Here is a 24,799-nt window from a genome sequence, read left to right as displayed (position 1 = left end):
CAGCCCTTAGGATTTAAGACAACTTCAATGGTAGTCCCATTTTCATTCTTCCTGAGCTGGCCTTTAGATTGGTCTTGCTCTCTCTTTCCTATCCTCCACACTGCTATTAAACCGAAACTTTTTTTTTTTTTGGTACCAGAGATTGAACCCAGCCATGCTCAATCAACCGTTGAGCCACATCTCCAGCCCTTTTCTTTTGTTTGTTTGTTTGTTTTATTTTGAGACAGGGCCTCATTAAGTTGCTAATGCTAACTTTGAACTTGGGATCCTCCTGCCTCAGCCTCTCAAACTGCTGGAATTACAGGCATGCACCACTGTGCCAGCTTAAACTGAACTTTCTAAAACTCAAAAATGATATGACTCCCCAGTTTAAAATCCTTCAGAGAAGCCAGACACAAAGGGGCATATATCATATATTACAAAATTCTGTTCAAATGAAAAGTCAGAACAGGAAAACCTGGAGACAAAAAGTAGATTTATGATTGCCAGGGGCATGGGAAAAGAGAAATTGTGAATGACTACAAATGGGTAAGGATTTCTGAGGTAATGAACTGTTTTGGAATTAGATAGTAGTTGATGACATATAATTCTATATTAAAAACCACTGGGCAACCCTCTTGGAACCCCTTCCTATGTGTGCTCCACTTTCTGTTTCAAAAATAAATTCTTACTTTACTCTCAAAAGAAAAAAATTCAATTGTACACTTTAAGAGGCTGAATGTAAATTATATCTTGATAAAGCTGTTACTTAAAAATAACTGAGACAGGAAAATCGCAAGTTTGAGGCAGCCTCAGCAACTTAGCAAGGCCCTAAGCAACATAGTGAGACCCTGTCTCAAAAAGTAAAGAGCTAGGGATGTAGTTCACCGGTAAACTGCCACTAGGTTAAATCCCAAGTACCAAAAAAAAAAAAAAAAAGCCTCTGAAGAGGCTCTTTAAAGCCAATCTGATAAAGTTCAACATCCTGAGCATAAGACCACCATGATCTAGTCCATGTTCACTGTTCCAATATTACACTTTGCCCATTTTCTCTTGCATCCTAATTGCGCTGAACTACTCTCTTCTACTTCCTTAACTAGCTGTACCACATGCAAATGGCCTTGCATGCCATACTCCCCTCAGACTCCTGTCAAGTATTCACCCCTCTCTTAAAACTTCACTTAATAAAAGAAAACAAAACAATGACAAAAAAAGAACAAGCTAAACTCTACTAAGAATAACTTTTTTCAGCCAGGCACAATGGGACATGCTGTAGTGCCAGCTACTTGGGGAGTTGAGGTGGAAACATCACCTAAGCCTAGAAGTTCAAGATCAGTCTAGAAAACACAGTGAGAGTTCCATCTAAAAAAAAAAAAAAAAAAAAAATTAAAGAATAATTTCTTTTAAAAAACTCATCTATTCCTAAGAAAAAAGAATTGGGCCTTTGTTGGTGACATTGCTATATCCTAACATACTTCCCAGCATAGCACCTATAACAGGCACTTAAATTAATTTGATTGCATATCTAATTCCCCCAATTTAGGCAGCAAATTAAACTGCTGCTCAACTTTTCTCTTTCACTTAAAAACACTATTTTTTGTAGCCATTTTAGAACAAAATTACTTCTCTTATCCCTTCCTCATTTTCATTATAATTTCTCAATTACTTGTCTCAGATATATTAGAAGGTTTGATAACCTCAACAACTTATTCTAAAAGAGCTGGGATACAAAGTTCAAACCAAGATTGTACTTCTTTTGGAAACCCTTTGACAGTATGGTTATCTGTTTGATTGTAACAGTAGTAATATTTGAAAAGTATGTCCTGAAGGCCAAAGACCCACTCAAAGTTTGGGTTATTTTCATAATGTTTTCTGAAACAATTTTTTAGGTTTATATCATTTTAGCATTCCACTATTTGGAAAAAAATAAATATATGGCTAAGTTATTTATGACTCTGTTTTCCATAGCACTGAATGTACTTAAATTCTGTTAGAATTCTATCAACACACTCCAAATCCTGCACATTAAAATGTTGCTAGTATAAGCTGCAACAAGTCTAGGATTTCAAGGAATCCATATACTAGGATAAGGAAAAAAAAATCTTTATTTTCAATATTCTCTAACTGAAATTCACCATTTCCTTCACTGTAAAGTCTAGGCAATACAGTAGAAGAAAAAACATGACTTGACCATCATTAGAAATCATAGATATTTTTATCTGTACTACAGTTGTTGCAGATTTTTTTTTTGCGGGGGGTGCTGGGGATTGAACTCAGGGCCTTGTGCACGCAAGGCAAGCACTCTACCAACTATATCCCCAATCCAGCAGACCTCTTAATGTATCATTTATGCACAACACTATTTCAAAATGACAGTAGTTAAACCCAGCATGGTGGAGCACAACTATAATCCTTGCAACTTGGGAGGCTGAGGCAAGAGGATCAAAAGTTTGAGGCCAGCCTCAGCAATTTAGCAAGACCCTGTCTCTAAACAAAAATAAAAAGGCTAAATGGGTTCAGTTCCCAGTACAAAAAGAAAAAAAGCAGTTATTAAATCTGCTGCTAGACGTTGTTATTTAGTGTATAAAATTAGCTCATTTGTAAGTTTTAGGGTTACTTTTTCCTTCCATACCTGTTTTAGAAAATACAGAGTCAATGTATACGTCACTCTCCTACAAGACTAGTAAAATCCAAAATAGTCCCTTAAAAACAAGGATGTTACTGCTGGGCACACGCCTATAATCCCTGCAGCGTAGGAGGACGAGACAGGATGATCAAGAGTTCAAAGCCAACCTCAGCAACTGCGAGGCGCTAAGCAACTCAGTGAGACCCTGTCTCTAAATAAAATACAAAATGGGGCTGGGGATGTGACTCAGTGGTCAAGTACCCAAGTTCAGTCCCAGGTGCCAAAAAAAAAAAAAAATAGGGATGTTAACTGAGTATATAGATATGAACATCTACAACTATATCTACAACTACTCTCAACTACAATGGAGGCTGAGTCAAGAAGATCACAAGTTTGAGGCCAGCCTGGGCAACTTACTTAGTGTGGCTGTCTCAAAGTTTAAAAAGGGTTAGGCTGGGGATGTGGCTCAAGTGGTAACGCGCTCGCCTGGCATGCACGGGGTGCTAGGTTCGATCCTTAGCACCACATAAAAATAAAATAAAGATGTTGTGTCCACCGAAAACTGAAAAATAAGTATTTTTTAAAAAAGGGTTAGGGGTGTAGCTCAGTAGTAGAGTGCCCCTGGGTTCAATCCCCAGGCCTGTTATAAATAAATAAATAAATAATAAAACAAAAATAAATAAATAAATAGTAAAACAATTTCTGGTAAGGTAATTCCAAAAAGGGCTGGGGGTGGTGGCTGGGGTGTGGCTCAGCAGTAAAGCACCTGCCTCCATGTGTGAGGCACTGGGTTTGATTCTCAGTACCACATAAAAGTAAATCAACAAAATAAAGACGCTGCATGTACAACTAAAAACATTTAAATAAAAAAGCGGGTGGAGGCTGGGGGTTAGCTTGCCAACAAGCAGGAGGTCCTGGGTTCAATATCCACAACTAGGAAAAAATAAAAGGATGTTAAACTGGACACAATGGTGCAAACATGTAACCCAGCAACTCAGGAGGCTGAGACAAGACAATCACAAATTAAAGGCCAGCATGAGTAACTTAGTGAGACCCTTGTCTCAAAATAAAAAACAAAGAGGGCTATGGATATAGCTCAGTGAAAGAGTGCTTGCTTAGCAAGTCTAAGACCCTGGATTCAAGTCCCAGTACTGTTTTAAAAAAAGGAATGTTAATAAGGCCCACAGAATAGATTGTCTGCCCTCTCAATCGCATTCTCACTTTTGCTAATTCACATCCATCAAACAGGGTATGCAAGCAAAAGCAGTATAAGCACACATTTCCAGCCTTATTATCTTTCTGCTAAGAGCTCACACCTTGTACAGTTATTGCTGAAGTTATGGAGGAACACAAAAGCACTATCAATCCAAGGACCTTTAGTAGTTCTCACAGCTTCAGCTTTGCATAAGAACATTCAAATTGACCACAAAGCTTAAACTGAATCACTAGACCACTGAATCACAGCCACTGAGCCAAATCCCCAGCACTATTTTGTATTTTATTTAGATACAGGGTCTCACTGAGTTGTTAAATGCCTCACTGTTGCTGAGGCTGGCTTTGAACTTGCCATCCTCCTGCCTCTGCCTCCCAAGCTGCTGGGATTACAGATGTGTGCCACAGTGCCCAGCTTGAATTGGAATTTCAAAATTTGTTATTATTAGTTAATATCAAATTGCTAACATAGTTATCTTTAAGACTGAAATAAAAATATTTAGAACATATATTTACCTTCATGCAATTCTTTCCGGAGTTTCTCAGCATCTTCCTGTAGAACAGATTTCTGAGTATTCAAAACAGCTACGTACATCTCTAGATCAGTCCTACAAGATTTCTCAGCTTCCAAATAATGATTCAGTTCTTTAACCTGAAAGATGATGCATCTATCAAACTGAAATTTCACAACAGTTTCTACATTAGGTATAATGTCCAGTACTTAAAAAAATAAAAAAAGGTAAGTTCTGAAAAAAATTTACATTTACTTTTACATAAATTTATGTATACACAAAATTAACATTAATAATTTTAATTCTAAAACAAATACATACTTATGAAAGAAAACTTGGAAAATAACATAATTAATAGATGTTATCCATAATTCCATCACCTGAATAAATATGCAACTGAAATTACACATAATTGTTTTATAGTCTGCTTTTCAAAAAAGTTCCATTTTCATTTTCAGAGCAATGCAGGTGCTTATTTTATCCCATACTTAGTAACATCAGGTATGGATTGAGTTTTTTAAATAGCAGCTAATTTCTAAAGATAAAAATGACAACCTATTCTTGTAACTTTGATTTTCTTCAATTTCTGGTAAGGTAATTCCAAATATCTTAAATTTATAAAAAGGAGAAATTTTCACCAATACTTATTCATGGAAATTAAAAGAAAGGAAGTCTTGATGAGAAGTAGTGCCCTTATGTGCCACTAATCACATAAGGGCATAATATTTTTTAAAATCACATCATTTTATAAAGTGCTTTATTTTTGTTAAACAATTAAACTGTAATACCTAGAATATTAACAACACAGCCTAATATTTGAAATAGATATAACCAGAAAATCTAGGATTGTAAGTCACTTTTTTATACTTTCACATAAATTGTTCATTCTAAATTCTAACCATTTAGTTAACTTTTAGCTTTTTACATGGCTATACTATATCTAATTTCATACTCAAGGTCACTTTCAGCCTTTTTCTATTTCTTCAAACAGCTGGCTTATCTGTTTTCAGTTATCCTTATTCCTAGACCATTACACCATACTAGTCAGACTAAAATGATTACTGACACTGCAATTTGATGCTTTACTGGAGGTCGTCAGTCAACCACAAGGCACTAACCAAACAAAGCAAAGTGCTTTCCCTGACACCTGTTATCATCAAATGGTAATGAAGAGACAAAAGAGCCATTATAAATGACGGTATACAACTGCTAACTCTACCAGCTCTAACTTCTTAGAATAAAGATTTCAACTGAATTAAAAATTAGTGAATTTCTAATATTTGAAAGCTATTAAGAAGACTCTGGGAAGATAGTGGAAGCAGCAGCATAATATTTTTATTTCTTTGAATTCTACAACCCTAACAACTCATCAAAAACTTACGGACATCTACAAAAATCCAGGTAACAGAGTAATAGCATAGCTGAGGACAAACCACTGAAAGACTGAAAGAGAAACCTGAATGAGGCCCAGTACCACAAAAACAGAGAGAGAGAGAGAGAGAGAGAGAGAGAGAGAGAGAGAGAGAGAGAGAGAGAGAGATCCATATGGTATCAGGAGAAAGTAGAAAGAAGTAACAAGGACTCCCCCACATCAAGAACCCCAAAATCGTGAACTTGGGATCTGATGTTATGACAGTAGCTGAAACACTACAGCAGTAAGTTGAATGTAACAAATTTATTCTGTAAGATTTATAACCTGGTTAAAATGGTATCCCACTTTCATCTGTATTTTTCTGATTTCTTAGTATAGCCAGATATTATTTTTTTACATTCCTTGACTATCTAATTTCCTCTTTTGTAGCTACTCATTCATATACTTTACCTGTTTTGCCAATGGGCCTTTTGTCATGCACGGACTTGGCAATCTTTATAAATTTGGGCTATTAATTGTCAGGAATAGGAGCTATACATATCTTCTCACAGTCTACAGCTTCTCTTTTTCAACTTTTTGTAGACCTTTTAACAAGGAATATTATATTCTAAGGTAGCCAAATTTGTCAGTGTTTTGTCCATAATCAATAGTGTTTTCTTTTTGACCCCAATTTTTGTATGCACATTTGTGAACTCCAAGGCCTTGCACGTGCTAGGCAAGTGCTTTACCAATGAGCCACACCCTAGCCCCATACTGTTTTTTAATATCTGAAAGTTTTAAAGATTTAATTTTCACTTTTAGATTTTTAATTAACCGAAATTAATTTCCATAAGGTATAAAGTTCATTTCACTTTATTCTGAACATATAACTATTTGAAAATCTTCCTGCCCCCAATCCCTTATACTGAGGATTGAACAAGGGTGCTCTACCATTGAACTTCAATCCCAGCCCTTTTTATTTTGAAACAGGGTCTCATTAAGCTGCTCAGGCCGGACTCAAACTTGAAATCCTCCTGCCTCCACTTCCAGAATCATTGGGATTACAAGTATGCATCAGTGTTCAGCAAAAAGTATATTTCAAACAATCTGTACCTTCGCCACTAATTTGTCTTGGTTTTGTTTGCTGTTGTTTTTTTGTGGTGCTAGGGATCAAACCCAGGGCCTTGTACATGCGAGGCAAGCACTCTACCAACTGAGCTATACCTGCAGCCCACCCTTCTCCACTAATTTGTAATGTCACCTGCCACTTACCAATTTCCAGACATATGAATCTATCTCTGGGCTCACTATTCTGTTTCATTGATCCATTTGTTTATCCAGAAACCAGGGACAAACTATCTTAATAAATAGTAGGTAGAGCAAGTCTACTGCCATGTCTTCTTTAAAATTTTGCTGGGTGTATTCCTGATCTGTTATTTCCCTGTAGGAATGCTATGATCTAATCTGAATTTACAGATTAAATTGGGAGTATACCGATTACTTTACAATGCTTTTTATCAGGAGTATACACACAGGTCTTCATTTATAATGTATTCTATAAAGGTCTTACCCACCTTTGTTTATTCTTAGGTAATCAAGAGTTTTTTCTGCTATTGTGAATGGGATCCTTCTTCCTGCTACATTCTATAATTGGACATTACTGGAGTATAGAAACATCTCTTTTTTTTTTTTTATGTTGACCTTGCTGGAACAGCTTTCAACTAGTTGAATTCTTACTTGGTCTAACAATCTGTTGTGCATTTTCTGGCTTTTCTATGTAGACAATCAAATCAGTTTCATCAGATTCTTTCCAGTTCTTCTCATTTCTTTATGTTGCCTTGCTATATCATCTAGGACCACAAAAACAACCTCAACAAAATTCCTGAGCACAGGTCTCCACATAGTGTTCCCAACACTGCTAAACATTTGTTAACTGTGCTTACTGAAGGTTTGATAAACAGCCCTTTGTTTAACGTTTAAATTTATCAAAGGCCTTCGGAAACCAAGACAAACATTGCTCTTCTGCAGTCTTTTTTGTGGTACATCACAGTAATACGCCATCCTGATACATGAAAGAATGATATGCCATCCTTAAGTTGCTGGGAATACTCCCTACTTGGTTGTGATATGTTTTTCCCTTCTTCTTTAGTACTGGGGATTGAACACAGGCTAGTGCTGTACCACTGAGCTACTTCTCCAGTTTTTGTTTGTCTTTTGAGACAGAGACTTGTTAGATTACCCATGGGCCCTTTGAGCTTGCAATCCTATGGCCTTGGCCTCCCTAATCACTGGGATTACCGATGTACACAACCAAGTCTGGCTGTTTTCCACCCCTACCCCCAACAGTTTAACAAATGTTTAAAAAAAATTTAACTTCCAGATTCCTGAGACAAATCTATGATTTTGTTTTCTTATACTACCTTTCTATGTGTTGGTTCATTATAGTAAGGATCTACTAGTCTCAGAAATGAAAGGAGAATTTTTTTTCCTCTTCTATTCTCTGACACAGTGTGTAAAATATAAGGATTCTCTTTCCAAAAGATTCTGAAAAATGTGCCTGGAAAATCAACTGAGTTTAATGTCTTGGAAAGAGGAGGCAGGAAGAACAAAAATTTGATTCTAGACTAATTTTCTTCAATAATTACTACTTTACCTTGCCTATGTCATCTTGGGAAAATTCTGACTAAATATATTTCATGAGAATTTTTTTCATTTCATTTTTTCAAGTTTATTAGTATATCACTGTAGCATTTACTATTTTTAACTAAGGATTTGCAATCATGTCCCATTTCATTTCTAATGATTAGAAAATTTTTTCACTTTTCCTGATAAGACTTTAATATTAGAGATTGTCTAATTACTTTTTCCAATTTCTCATATGTTGATTATTCTCTATTATTCTTTTGCTTTTCTATCTCACTAACTTCTGCTCTTACTTGTACTATTTCCTTCCACTTACTTTCGGTTTTTACCATTATTATTTTCTCCTTTACATTTTTTTGGGGGGAATTGGGGGCATGGGTTAGGGTTAGGGTTGGGGTTTGAACTCAGGCACATTTAACCACTGAGCCACACCCCCAGCCGTATTTTGTATTTTATTTAGAGATAGGGTCTCACTGAGTTGCTTAATGCCTCACCGTTGCTGAGGCTGGCATTGAACTTATGATCCTCCTGCCTCAGCCTCCTAAGCCACTGAGATTACAGACGTAGGCCACTGTGCCTAGCTCTTTTTTCCTTAATATTCTTGAGCTAAATATCCCCATCACTCTACATATTTTGTGATTACTTTTTCCATGATTTTCCCCCCTTTTCCAAGCATTTTATTTTGACTATCTTTTTTATTGTGAATAACTGAATAATCTGGGATTGGACAACTGGATCTGTAGAACATCAATTCTTTGAAATTTGTTAACAATTCCTTTCTGACCTTATGAAAAAAATGTATCTGAAAATACACTATAAAAAGCTTAATGGGCTGGGGATATAGCTCAGTTGGTAGAGTGCTTGCCTCCCATGAATAAGGCCCTGGGTTCAATTCTCAGCACCACAAAAAATAAAAATAAATAAATAAAAAGCTTAATGTATCATAATGCTAATATATATCATGAAAAGGATAATGTATCTAATAATAATAATATATCCCATATGCTATCCTAAGGGTTCATATTTATTAACTCGAACCATCCTTATAATATCCTTATAAGGTATTATAAAGGATATTATAAAATGTCCCCATTTTATAGCTGAGAAAAGAAAAACAGAGTAAGATTAAGTAACTTTTCCCAAGGTCACCCACACTACTAAATGCTGAGATTTTAACTTCTATGCTCTACAAAATATTATCTTTCTTTTTTGACTATTAAATCTAAATTTGATGTGTATATTAAATCTAAATTATGATCCTGATTTTTCAAAATTCCTGTAGCCCTACTAATATTTTTTTTCTCCTTGCTCTAAAGATCAGTTCAAATTGCGTACTGTAACTGTGTCAATTTCTCCTTGTAGTTGTCACTTTTTAGTTCACATATTTCAAGACTACATAAGGCACATTCAAGTTCATAATTATCTTACTGATGAATTATTAAATAGGTTCCCTCTTTATTAGTTTTTTCCTCCTTATCCTATCCATTTGATATTACACTTCCTCTATCAGTTTTCTATTGGCTGGAATTTATACAGTATATTTTTCTATTTTGGTTTTTCTTTGTTTGTGGCTCTGGGGATTGAACCCAGAGAACTTCTACTGCTGATCTATACCCTATTTCTTTTTTTTTATACCCTATTTCTTTTTGAGACAGGATCTAAGTTGTATTTATTTTCAATCTTACTTTGGGGTTTTATTTTAGGTGAATCTCTTATAAGCAATATCAACTTACGTTTATCAGTTAAACGGATAAATCTTTTAGTAGGTCTCAATTTACATTTACTAGGATTACAGATACATTACCATTTTTTTATATTCCTGTTTTCTGCTGTTATCATTTTTCATTATTTGTTTCTTTCCTACTTTTAATCTTTACTTTTTTTTTTTTAATTTTGGTGGTCCCGGAGATCCAACCCAGAGTTTCATACATGCTAGGCAAGCACTCTACCACTGAGCTATACTTCTACTTTCATTTTTTTGTTACTGGGATTAAACCCAGGGCACTTTACCATTGAGCTACATCCCCAGGCCTTTTTATTTTGAGAGAGAATCTCACTAAGTTGCTTAGGGCCTTGCTAAGTTGCTCAGGCTGGCCTTGAACCTGTGACACTCCTGCCTCAGCGCCCTCAAATCTCTCAGATTAGATGTTTGCACTACCACACTTGGCCCTAATAAAATTTCCAACAATCCATTTGTATTTTCTCTGGTGTGTCTTTATGGACAACAAAGTCAGTCATTATTACAGTTACATTCTTGTTAAAAGATCAAGTCTAGGGCTGGCATCAAAAAACAGTCAACATTGAACAGTTTATTTTCCAAGATAAAAAAAATTAATGAGATTGAATCATTTTGATAAGAAAATAAGCATTAAATTTGAAACAAGGTAGCAATTTATGATAGGACATCATTATTATAATTATTTAAAATATCCATAAGAGAGAAATCATCTCAATGCTTTTATTTGTTTGTTTGTTTGCTTTAGTGGTGATGGTGGTGGGACTAGGGATTCAACCAAGGACTTCACATGTGCAAGGCAGATACTCAACTACTGAGGTACATCACCAGCTCCCCCACCCCATCCTCACTCTATTTTATTTACTTACTTACTTATTTATTAGTACCAGGGATTGAACCCAGGGACCACATCCCCATCCCTTTTTATTTTTTATTTTGAGACAGGGTCTTACTATGTTGCTGAGGCTGGCTTTGAGTTTGCAATCCCTCTTGCCTCAGACTCCCAAGCTGCTAGGGTTACAGGTGTGCGCCACCATGCCCGGCTCCTTTTATTTTGTGACAGGGTCTCCCTGAATTGCCCACACTGGCCTCAACTTGCAATCCTTCCTCAGTCTCCTGAGTAGCTGGAATTACAGGTGTTCTCAACCAGGCAGTTTTTTTATATTATAAACAAAAGCAAGATTCTTTTTTTTGGTACCGGGGATTGAAGCCAGTGGTGCTTAACTGCTGGGCTACATCCTCAGCCCCTTTTTGGTATTTTATTTAGAGCCAGGGTCTCACTGAGTTGCTAAATGCCTCACCAAGTTGCTTGAGGCTGGCTTTGAACTCACAATCCTCCTGCCTCAGCCTCCTGAGTGGCTAGGATTACAGGTGTGCTCCACCGTGCTCGCCAAAAGCAAGATTTTTAAGACTCATAGTCTAAATTAGTTTTTCCCCCTTAATGATTCTAATTTTGCTCATGGCATTAGGGCAGATGGATTTCAATGTTTCACAACCTTTGAGGCCTCCAGCTCTTTAATCTTGTCTTCAGCCTCTGTCAGTTTATCTTTCAAAGCTGCAATTTCCTTCTCCATTGGCATCACAACAGACCGAAGTTTTTCAGCATCTTCTTGGGCCTATGGTTAAAAAGAATTAAATGGTACAACTTACTCATAAAAACTAGTATTACAAATAACTACACCAAGCACTTTACTCACATTCAGAAAATTAAACTGAATCTAACTTTAAATGTCAAGTCATAATCAGGGTTTTGCCAAATATTTAATTTACAATTTGAAATAGAAAAATTGATTTTTTAATTGAGTAACTGAGTTAGTAAGTATCTCATGTATAACCGAAAATGCACACAATAAATATTTTTTCAACTCCTGGTTACTATGTTAATAAAACATAATTTCCTTTTTGTTTTTTTTTAACTCGGGTGCTCTTCACTGAGTGACATCCCCAGCCCTTCTTTATTTTTCTTTTGACACGTTACTATAAATTAGTATATTTATAATAATATACTAATAATCCATTACTATAAATTAGTAAACTGATGAGAAACTAAATTTTCATTTTTTAATATATACATACACACACATACAGAGAAACGACAACTCGAAAAGCTGGAGTTCTTCCCGCTAATAAATATGAAAATTAACCTTAGTCACTCAATGTAAATGAGCAAAAATTTATCCCAAATTGTTTAGGACAGGGAAACATACGCACAAATATAAAAGGGACTTTCAAAAAAAAAAAAAACATATCCCCTGGAAAAGAACAATTCATATTCACTTTGTTTTTAAATCCTTACAATCTTCATTTATTTTATTTTGAACTAAGTACTGTTTGGAAAAGACATGTTAGTTTTAAACATCTTCACAGTTAGTTTGGGATCACTTGACAAAGATCATTTGGAGGTAGGGGGAAAAGGTGAGAGAAAGTAAAAAGTGTATCATAGTTATTTCTTTTTTTATTATTATCTTTTTTTTTTTAGTTGTAGTTGTCAATGGACCTTTTATTTATTTACTTTTATGTGGTGCTGAGGATTGAACCCAGTGCCTCACACATGCTAGGCAAGCACTCTACCACTGAGCCACAACCCCAGCCCCCATAGTTATTTATTAATACAAATATAACCTCACAATTCCAAGTGTTAGATGTCATTGTAAACAAAGTTTTAAAGAGCATCGTTAAAAATCAAAGAAAGGTCATTAAAGGCAAGGAAAATCTGAGAAACTGTAATAATCAAGAAGAGTCAATGTGGTATCCCGGACAAAGATCTATGAACAGAAAAAAATGGATATTAGGTGAAAACTAAAGTAATCTGAATACAAAGAATGTATCTTAGTAATAATGAGTGGATATGAGTTTATTAACTGTGACAAATATATCATATTAATATAAAAATCAATAAGAAAAACTGGGCATGGAACATACAGGAACTGTCTACTATCTTATAAATTTTCTGTTAATCAGAAATGGTTCTAAAGTAAAGTTTATTTTAAAAATTAAAGCACTTTAAATAACAAAGTGGCATATTACAGAAGTAACAAATATGTACATTATTTGGATTAGTAATAGAAGATCATGCTCCTATTGACAAAAATTTATTTTGAAAATTTTAAGATAATGTGGTTTTAAAAACATGGATGTAAACTGAAGTTGTAACTCAGTTGTGGAGCACTTGCCTAGTATGGGTGAGACATTGGGTTCCATCTCAGCACAACATATAAATGAATAAATAAATTAAATAAAGGTCCAATAACAAAATATGTATGTATATTTAAAAATATGTATATATATAAATAAAAAAATACTTAGCTTAATTATCAAACTGGGCAAAAGGTTATTTATATTTTCTCAATGATAAAATGTCTCATATTTAGTAGCCTTGTGTTCAGGCATTAGATGGTAATATCTCAAGCATTCTGTCACACAGGAACCAAGGTAAACTGAGAAAGAAGGAAAACTGACACCTGTTCTAAAATTTTGGTTTAAGTGCAATCATTAAGCAATGAGCCTTATGCAAAAAACATTTATTAAACACCTATGTGGAGCTGGAGTTGTGGCTCAGCATTAGAGCACTCGCCTAGCATGTGCAAGGCCCTGGGTTCGATCCTCAGCACCACATAAAAATAAATAAAGGTATTGTGTCCAACTACAACTAAAAAATAAATATTAAAAAAAAACCTATGTGTTAGATTCTATTCTAGGCAAATAAAAAAGATTTCTACTAACATGGAATTTTATTCTAACAAAGAAAGGTGGCGAATAATAAACACAATAAAAAACAAACTATTTTAAAGAAATATGTGCTTATAAAAATACATGCATTGAGGGCTGGGTTTGTAGCTCAGGGGTAGAGCACTTGCCTGACATGTGTGAGGCACAGGTTCGATCCTCGGCATCACATATAAATAAGCAAATTAAGATGCATTGACAACTTTAAAAAAATGTTTAAAAAAATACATGCATTGTTTTATAAAGAAATAGGATGTTTTTTATGGTCCCCAAGACAAATACAACATGACACCTTATCTACCTACCTGAAAGTAGGAAAAAAGGGACTTATTTCGATATTTTACTATAACCCAAGAATTTAAATTGAGACAATTCTAAGGAAATCTTTATAAAGATGACTTTATTATTTGTAATATATTTTTATTTGTTTTAATTAGTTAAACACTGACAGCAGAATGCATTTTGACACATCATACATAAACGGAGTTATAACATCATTCGTCTGGTTATACATGATGTAGAGTTACACAGGTCGTACAGTCATATATGCATATAGGGTAATAATCTCTGATTCATTCTATTATTATTCCTACCCCCATGCCCATCTCCTTCTTCACTCCCTTCTGTATAGTCCAAAATACTTCTATTCTCACCACCCCCATTGTGAATTAGCATCCACATATCAGAGAAAACATTTAGCCTTTAGTTCTTTGGGATTGGCTTATTTCGCTTAGCATAATATTCTCTGGTTCCATCCATTTACTGGCAATTGTCATCATTTCATTCTTCTTTAAGGCTGAATAATATTCCATTGTGTGTATAATATTCCACTGTGGTGCTGAGGATTGAACCCAGTGCTTCACACATGCTAGGCAAGCACTTGTGTGTGTGTGTGTGTGTGTGTGTGTACACACACACAATATTTTTTTTTAGTTGTAGTTGGACCCAATATCTTTATTTTATTTTTATGTGGAGCTGAGTGAGGATCGAACCCAGGGCCTTGCACGTGCTAGGCAAGCGCTCTACCACTGAGCCACAATCCCAGCTCCTATATATACCATATTTTAAAGATTACTTTAATATAAAATACATTATGTGAAAGACATGGAAAGAGGAAAAACTGGAGTAAAATATGGGAACTCAGGAGTTGTGGTAGGTGGGAAAGGGAGATTACAATGTGAAATAGGGAGGTCAGGACAGCCTCATGAGGTGCTCATGTCTAATCAGAGATTTGAAGATAAGGGAGTGAGTCACATGCATTGTCTAGGAGAAGGGGAACACATTATCTAGTACTATAACCATATTCATTAAAGCACTTGCACCTGGATTCAAATATTTCTATAGATGAACATATTCTTTGGTACCTTTTTCATTTCGTTTTCTAAATTTTCCTCCTCTTGACCTTCAGACAGTCTTCTTCTTAAATCAGCTATTTCCCTTTCTGCAGATTCTCGATATTGTGACCATTGTGCTCGCTCCTGTTCCAGCCTAAGGTGAAACTGGTGCTCATAGTCTCGAACTGTTTCTATAAAACATCACCACGTATTTCATGTCTAAGCATTGGTACACTAAAATTTTGTAGTCATAAAAAGATCTTATGCTTAATTTCTGAAAATCTATTAACTCTCACACAAAAATGAAGCTAACATTCCTAGTTCTTTTTTTTAATTTGTTTTCCTTTTTTTTAGTTATTATATGTAGAATTAAAGGGCTTTATTAAGCTATGATCTCCAATCTTCATAATAAATCTATGACATACATTTTATAAACAGATGAGAAACCAAAGGATAGATTAAATAGTCTACCCGATGTTTCATAACCATAAATAAACAAGGCTTGAACTCAAAAGTCAACTCCAAAATCTGTGTTCTACCATCAAGGCACCCAAGACAATTACAACATGTCTAAATACCTGGAAGTGGAGGAAATGGATTTATTTCTTGAATATTGTACTATAACCAAAGATACTAATTGAAATAAATTCTATGAAGTATTTATATTTACATTTAAATGTAATCTTAAAACATTATGTGACAGACACATTGATTATTAATTTTCACTCCGTCTTCTTTACTAATAAAACCAAGTTTTGTTTAGGAAGTCAATGTGCCCAATTTAAAATCTACATTTTCAAGTCAGGTGTGGTGGCACACCCTGTAATCCCAGTGACACTGGAGGCTAAGGCAGGAGGGTCTCAAGTTTGAGGCCATCCTCAGCAACTTATCGAGGCCCTAAGTAACTTAGCAAGACCCTGTCTCAAAAACAAAACAACAACAATGCAAAAAGTGGTGGGGATGTGGCTCAATGGTTAAGTAACCCTAAGTTCAATCCCCAGCACAAAAATAAAATAAACATTTTCATGCTGGGGGTGTATTTCAGTGCTTTTCTCACATGCATGAGCCTTAGGTTGGATTACCACACCACAAAAAATAAAAATAGGAACTACACTTTCCAGTTTCCTTGTAATTATGGTGACTATACACTTGGTCAACAAAGTATGAGGGGAGTGTATGTTGGTAGTTTCTTGAAAACTTGCTTTTCTGATGCAGACTAGAGGAAGAGCAATCATTTGTGAGCTATGAGGCAAAAACAAAGTTGAAAACCACATGCAAGGATGAAGGAACAGAAGGACTGCAGAAGTTAGGGACTCTAGTGACATCACAGGACCATTTAACTTGTCCTAGATTACCTGCTGAACTTTAATGAGAAAAACTAACTCCTGTTTGAGGAAACCACTATAATCAGATTTGTTAAAGGAAGCCTAGAGTAATCTTTACTTGATAACTAGAGACTCAGAATTAGGGCTTGTCTTCTCACAAAGAACACTAAGGAAAAAATGACATACAAATGTGAAGATACTGCAGGAGTCACATTTATCATGTTAACTAATTCTACAATCACAAAGGTTCAGGGAGAAGTTATTTCATTTTTGTCATTATCTTCTCAGAAATGTGGAAAATGCAATTCAATATTAGTCCCAAAAGGAGATAGAGGCCAAACTACAATACTTCCTTCAAACAAATGTCTCAGACTAGAAGCCCATAAAGATATCCTAACTCTTAGATCATTCTATCCCCTTTAGTGCAGTGAAGATTTCACATACAAAAATCTAAACAACATGGCAACACTAGACCAGAAAAGCAATAATCAGCTACAGCTATTAAGTGTAATCGCTTTGTCTTCTGCATGGCAGCTCTCTCTAGTTTTATTACATTCCCTGTGCCCACACCTTATTCAATAACATTATATACCTAACTCATAAATCCCATATTTAAGCCCTGCTTTATACCTAACAATTAACTGTAGTCTTCATTTAATGTATTATCTCTATAATACTCTCATTATACTCTTTATTACTAAATCTGTTAAAGACAGAATAATACATCCATTTACAGTATCACGGCTGACTTCCTCCCCCGCCACCCCCAGCAGTGGTGGGGATAGAACTCAGGACCTTGTATGAGCTAACCAAGCACTTTAGCAGAGATTGTACCCAGAGGCACTTAATCATGGAGCTACATCCCCAGCCCTTTTTATTTTTTATTTTGAGACAGGGTCTCATTAAGTTGCCAAGGTTGGCTTTGAACTTGCAATCCTTCTGCCTCGGCATCCCAAGCCGCCGGGATTACAGCCATGCACCACTGCACCTGGCTTTTAAATTTAATTTTGAGAGAGGGTCTTGCTGAATCACCCAGGCTCAAAATTTCAATCCTTCTGCCTCAGCCTCCTAAGTAGCTGAGATTATAGGTACATGTCACTACACCTGTCCTACTTCCCTTTTATCTGACAGTACATCTTTGAAGATGACAGCACATAAAGCCACAAATGAACTCAGGATATACATTCAGACTGTGTGAAAATATTCTTATTGCTAAAATTTGGTTATCTTAGAAAGCCATAGAACTGATCTTTGTCTTTACCTTTCATAACTGCCTGAAGGGAAGCAACTTCTTCCCTCCACTGCCTTTTCACTTCATCTATAGCTTCTTGCTTGGTATTCTCAGAGACTGTCGCAATTGCCTTAATATTCTCCATCTCTGCTTGAGCTTCCCACAGCTGTGTCCGAAGGTGTCCCAAATCATCCTGCGCAGCTTGTAATACTGCATTTTGCCTCTTCAGATCCTCTGGAAAAAAGTAAAGACATTCTATTAATGAGGCGTTCACTTTATCAGGCTGACAATCTAGTGAAGAAATTCAGATTTTAAAATGTTAGGCTGGGGATATAGCTCAGTCGGTAAGAGTGCTTGCCTCGAATGTACAAGGCCCTGGGTTCAATCCCAGCACCACAAAAAAAAAAAAAAAGAAAGAAAAGGTTAACATAGAAAGTGACATCATTTGCAAGAGATAAGATTTAACTATGCTGGGTACCACAAGTAAATTATTAACTATCTAATGATACAGTGGTTAATGTCATAGTTTTAGAGCTATATTTAGGCTCTTCCACCACTGACTAAATGAAATCTGGCAATTTATTTAAACTCTCTGGCCTAAGTGTCCACAAGTACAAAATGGGGATTAAAAATTATCAGTACAACAACTGTGAGTTCTCACTGTTCTATAACCACCATTCCAGTCTTTTCACAATTTGATACTGCCATCTTCATCATCATCAAATCTCCATATACACAGGTCTGGTTTGGGAACTCCACTGTATAAATATGATCTATTTGTCTATTCTCATGCTAATATTATACTGTCTAACACAGCATTACTTATATTACTTTGTCTACTCTTGTATACTTGTTTTGTTTTGTATTGGGGATTGAACCCAGGGGTGCTTTACCACTGAGCTACATCCACAGCCCTTATTTATTTATTTTTTTTGAGACAGGGGAAAAGTTGCTGAACCTAACCTTGAACTTGCCATCCTCCTGTCTCAGCCTCCTGAGTTGCAGCAATTACAGGTGTGTGCACATTTAAATTTTTACATAATAAAAGTTTAATAACAAAGGTCATAATAGTTTCAAATAATATAGGGGGATTTCCCCCACCAAATATCCAAAGTTATTATAAGCCCCGTGAATCTACCAGCCAGCTCCATCAACCATACACATATCTTGCCTGATCCATCCATATGCACTCCACATATACCGAGCCAAATCTCAGATTTATTTTTTAATTAACAAACTTTTTCTGAGCAGCTTTAGAGTCACAAAAAAAATTGAGAAGTATAAAATATTTCCCACACACCCCATATTCTAATATACACACCACTCTCTCCCCTCTAGATATCCTGCACCACAATAATATAATCATATAACTGGTGAACCTACATTGGCAATTATCACCCATAGTCCATACATAATTTACATTAAGGTTCACTCCTGGTATACATTCTATGGGTTTTGACAAATGTATAATGACATGTATCATCACTGTAGTATCTATTGTCCAAATAGTTTCACTGCCCTAAAAATCCTGAGCTCTTCCTATTCATTCCTCCCTCATTCCACTCCTAGCAATCACTGCTCTTTTTATTGCGCAAACCCAGCCCCGTTTTGCCTTTTCTAAAATGTCTTTTACTTGGAGTCACTTATTATATCATCTTTTCAATTTCCCTTCTTTCATTTAGTAATATACATTTAAAGTTCCTCTCTGTTCATGACTTGACAGCTTATTTCTTTTAGCATAGTTATATACCACTGTCTGGCTATATCAATTTATTTATCCATTCACTGACTGATGGGCATCTCAGTTGCTTCAAAGTTGTGACAATTTGCTGGGGATGTAACTCAATGATAGAGTGCTTGCCTATCATGTTGAAAGCCAGTGTCCATTCCCAGTACCACAAAACAGGAGGAAAAAAGTACGACAAGTTGTGACAATTATGGATAAAGTTGCTATACACATCTGTGTGCAGATTTTTGTGCAAACATAGGTTTCCAAGATATTTGTATAAATTGCAAGTATAATGACTGCAAAATCAAATATGAATTATGTTTAGTTTTAAAATAAACCATAAACAGTCTTCTAAAGTGGATACACCATTCTGCATTCTCCTCAGCAATGAATGAAAATTCTTGTTGTTCTGTGTCCTTACAAGGATTTGGTATTATCTGTATTTTGAATCTGGACCATTCTAATAGGTGTAAAATTGTCTATTCTCATGCTAATATTATACTGTCTAACACAGCATTACTTATATTACTTTATAATATTTATTATTTCATTGTTTTATTTATTTTTTATTTTTGGCACTGGGGATTGAACCCAGGAGAGCTTTACCACTAAGCCACACCCCCAGCCATTTTTATTTATTTTTGAGACAGGGCCTTGCTAAGTTGCTCAGGAACTTGTGATCCTCCTTCCTCAGTCTCCTGAGTTGATAGGATTATAAGCATGTGCCACCTGCGCTCCCTTATAACCAGAGGGAGCGCAGGGTTGGACATCTGCGCCTCCGCCAGAGCAGTACTAACTCCAGAGATGGGAGTTCAAATCATTCCCACAGGGGTGAAAGGACCTCTTCCCAAAGGAACAGTAGGCTTATTATTGGGACGCAGCTCTTGTACTCTAAAAGGACTTGAAGTCCTGGGGTAATTGATCCCGATTATGAAGGTGAAATAAAAATTATAGCCAGTTCTCCAAAGGGTATATCAGTAATTTCACCAGGAGATAGAATAGCACAGTTACTAATAATACCCAGCCTACATGATAAATTTTCCAGTCGTACTGTAGAAAGAGGTTCCAAGGGATTAGGCTCCACAGGTGTAGATTGGGCTATGCTTTCTTTAAATTTAGATTCTCGCCCCATGCTAAAACTAAATATTCAAGGACATGAATTTAATGGACTACTGGATACAGGTGCAGACCTTAGCATCATCTCTCGTCAAGAATGGCCAAAACATTGGCCATTACAACAAGCCACTCAAACGCTTCGAGGCCTAGGAGTGGCAACTAATCCCCATAGAAGTGCAATGGTATTAGATTGGAAGGATCCTGAAGGATGTGAAGGAACTATACAGCCATATGTATTGGATCATCTTCCTATAAATTTATGGGGACGAGATGTCCTAGATCAATTAGGTTTGACATTAACAAATAACATCAACCAAAATGCACCCACTATTATGACTAGACAAGGTTTTAGGAAAGGAAAAAGATTAGAAAAACAAGAACAAGGTATAGCAGCACCAATACAAATAGATCAAGGAACAGACAGACATGGGTTGGATTTTCAGAAAGGGCCACTGAGACAATCAAAATTACTTGGAAATCAGAAAGACCAGTATGGGTTCCTCAGTGGCCCCTGACTAAAGAAAAGATACAAGCAGCCCATGACCTGGTCAAACAACAATTAGCAGAAGGACATATACAACCTTCTGTATCTCCCCATAATACTCCCATTTTTGTCATCAAAAAGAAATCTGGTAAATGGAGATTATTGCAAGATTTAAGAGCCATTAATAATGAGATGGTTATTATGGGACCTGCTCAATCAGGGATTCCTCAGTTGTCTGCTTTGCCAAAAACCTGGTATGTTTTAGTTATACATATTAAAGATTGTTTTTTTTAAATTCCAATTCATCCTGAGGATAGTCCACGTTTTGCATTTACTATCCCTGCACTGAATCATGAAGGTCCTGATCAGAGATATGAATGGAAAGTACTCCCTCAAGGGATGGCTAACAGCCCAACTATGTGTCAAATTTATGTGAACAAAGTAATCCAGCCACTTAGAAATCAAAATCCTGAACTACAAATATTTCACTATATGGATGATGTATTATTAGCACACAAAGATAAAAACACATTGCTAGAATGTTATGCCACACTTACAAACTTATTAAAAAATTATAATCTAGAGATAGCAATAGATAAAGTACAATTAAATTTTTCAATTAATTATTTAGGAGTTCTATTATCCTCAACCATGGTCCGTCCACCAAAAGTTCAAATACGAGTAGATCAACTCAAATCACTTAATGACTTTCAAAAGTTATTAGGAGACATAAATTGGATAAGGCCTTATTTAGGTATACCAACAGGAGAGTTGGGACCTTTATTTGATATCCTAAAAGGTCCATCAGATCCAAATTCACCCCGAATGTTAACGCCTAAAGCAAGAAAGGCATTAAAAATCATTGAAACATATATGGAAAATATGCATTTGGATAGAATTGATATAAGTTTGCCTTTATTATTTATTGTACTACCAACAAAAAATATTCCTACAGGAGTATTTTGGCAAGAAGGTCCATTATTATGGATACATTTATCTTATTCTCCTAACACTATTCTTACTAGGTATCCTGAGGCTGTAGGACAATTAATACTCAAAGGAATAAAAGCAGCAAAGGGAGTGTTTGGAATTTCTCCCAATAAAATTATTACTCCATATACTATGAATCAAATTGATGAGTTAGCTAATGAGTTAAATACTTGGGCAATAATCATGTGCAAATCTAATGTTTCATTTGATAACCACTTACCATCTAATCCTTTATTGTCTTTTTGGTCATTGCATCCTGTAATTTTTCCAAAATTGACAAGAAAAACACCTATCATGAATGCTCCAAATATATTCACTGATGGGTCAAATAATGGTACAGCAGCAGTAGTTACCCCTGATCAAACTTTTACATTTTTAGTACCCAAACAATCAGCTCAAAAGGTAGAGCTTAATGCAGTTTTACAAGCTTTTGTGATGTTTAAAGATTCTGTATTTAATTTATTTTCTGATAGTCAGTATGTAGTTAATGCTATAGTATCTCTTGAAGATGCTGGTAGGATTTCCCCTTCTTCTACTGTTTTCTCTTTGCTTTCCACTATACAAAGTCTAATCTGGGACAGAAAAGATCCATTCTTTATAGGACATATCAGGGCACATACAGGATTGCCTGGAGCCCTTAGTTTGGGCAATGATTTAGCAGATAAAACTACACATGACATACATATTTTCTCTACACTAGAAGAAGCTATAAATTTTCATAAAAAGTTCCATGTCAATGCTAATACTTTACAAAAGCACTTTAAAATAACTAAGGAACAAGCTAGACAAATAATAAAACAATGTCAAAATTGTGTGACCTTTTTACCACAAGTTAATCTTGGAGTCAATCCTAGAGGATTGATACCTAACCATATTTGGCAGATGGACGTCACACACTTGCCAGAATTTGGAAAATTAAAATATTTGCATGTTACAGTTGATACTTCTTCTGGATTTTTGATGGGCTCCCTTCATGCCGGAGAAAAAACTAAAGATGTTATAGCTCATTGCTTACAAAATTTTGCCACTGTGGGTGTTCCAAAACAGTTAAAAACAGATAATGCCCCTGGTTATACTTCTACCTCTTTTAAACAATTTTGCTCAACATTTGGCATTACTCATATAACAGGAATCCCATACAATCCACAGGGACAAGGCATAGTTGAAAGAGCTCATCAAACTATTAAAATGTACTTATTAAAGCAAAAAGAAGGAATTGGGAAGGGGTATATATTCCCCAAAGATAAACTTAAAATAACCCTTTTTACTCTAAACTTTTTAAATTTGGATTCATCAGGACTTAGTGCTGCGGAAAGGCATATGTGTCCAAAAAATGTACATAAGCCCAAGGTACTTTGGAAGGATATTCTAACAGGACAATGGAAAGGTCCTGACCCAGTAATTGTCTGGAGTCGGGGGTCTGTTTGTGTGTTTCCACAGGGAGAACAGCAGCCGATTTGGATTCCAGAGAGATTAACCAAGGTCCTGACCCAGTGATTGTCTGGAGTCGGGGGTCTGTTTATGTGTTTCCACAGGGAGAACAGCAGCCGATTTGGATTCCAGAAAGATTAACTAAAGCGATTTCTACAGACCAAAAAGAAGATGATTTGGCTCAAATCCATAACAACTGATATCCAAAACTCCAGTTTGGCTATTCTTACATCTGCAACAGAACCAGGATGCTTTTTTCAATATCTATTTTATTATTGCCCTTTGCCATATCATGAAGTTCTATTTTGTTTTTTGAGCTCATACAGACCTAGGTTAATGTTTTGCTGATCAGTTCTATTTTTTGACTATAGAGTTTTTAAACATTGCAATGGAGATTTCACCTGTAAAAAGTTATAAGGCCTTTACTATAATGTTATGTGTTGTATGTATTATGTGTGCACACTTGTGTTTTGTGTTATATGTTTGAATGTACGTATGTCCATATATCATATATGATGAGCGCTCATGATAAAATGGATCCAAATATTTTTTTTCACGTGATTTATATGGTTTAATTTAAATTGGGTAAACAACTGTTGAGGATTGTTTTAATATGTAAACAAAAAAGAAGGTTAACAGATCTGTTTGTTTACTTTCACCTTTCCTTTTCATTATATTTAATAATTCTCTTAAAGATAATGTAAATTGTTAAGAAAATTGTTTTCTTTTAGTGCCTTCTGTAATGTTACATAATTTTTTCTTTAGCCATTATTGCCAGAATTCCTATCTTCATCCCAGTGCTGGTGAAGACAATGTAAATTGTTAAGAAAATTGTTTTCTTTTAGTGCCTTCTGGAATGTTACATAATTTTTTCTTTAGCCATTATTGCCAGAATTCCTATCTTCATCCCAGTGCTGGTGAAGTCAAAGATAAAACCAATCTACAGCTTCTACAATAGCCATCACTGAACTGCTTGCAGAACTTGCCTGGACACATTGTGAGCTCACCTGTATGCATTGTGAACTATCTGTTGGTGCAGCGAATTGTGGTAGTGCTGGAGTATTTTTGCTGATGATGTCACCGGTGGTACAATTTTTCAAAGGAGCCCTCAATTGGCTTAATGTCATGGCATTTTGCATCCTCCTCTACTAGTGATGGTCTAAAATTTGGGGGCCAACAGAGGTGAGGCAAAGAACCTCACCCCCCCACAGGTGCAAAGGCCTATCCACAAGTATGGCTGTATGCTGGACCGGTAGTCAGTGACGGGTATGATCCAATTGCAGTGGTACCAACCTAAGACAGGAGGCTGACGCCTAGAGGTCAGTTCATCCGATGACGGGTAAGGACCATATGTTGAATTGGACTGCCTAACAGG

The 24,799-nt window shown here is 35.7% G+C and overlaps 1 protein-coding gene across 3 annotated transcripts in view; it reads right to left on the bottom strand.

Moving 5' to 3' along the window:
* Rabep1 (rabaptin, RAB GTPase binding effector protein 1) overlaps positions 1–24,799 on the bottom strand; it is a 113,509-nt gene that overhangs the window by 40,253 nt on the left and 48,457 nt on the right. For 2 of the 3 annotated variants that reach the window (XM_046424999.2, XM_046425000.2), the window contains exons 3-6: positions 17,705–17,908; positions 15,149–15,309; positions 11,555–11,674; positions 4,334–4,493 (exon numbers count right to left, since the gene is read on the bottom strand). In XM_046424999.2, the coding sequence (XP_046280955.1) occupies positions 4,334–4,493; positions 11,555–11,674; positions 15,149–15,309; positions 17,705–17,908 (645 nt within the window). The remainder of the gene's footprint in view (positions 1–4,333; positions 4,494–11,554; positions 11,675–15,148; positions 15,310–17,704; positions 17,909–24,799) is intronic. The other variant, XM_046425001.2, reaches the window with a different exon arrangement.

The sequence above is a fragment of the Marmota monax genome, unplaced genomic scaffold, assembly GCF_021218885.2.
Source record: "Marmota monax isolate L192 unplaced genomic scaffold, Marmota_monax_Labrador192_F-V1.1 WCK01_AAM20220418_F8-fsc00218, whole genome shotgun sequence".
Taxonomy (NCBI): Eukaryota; Metazoa; Chordata; class Mammalia; order Rodentia; family Sciuridae; genus Marmota; species Marmota monax.
Note: the sequence above shows the minus strand (reverse complement) of the source record. Positions and strands in the feature narration are given on the sequence as shown.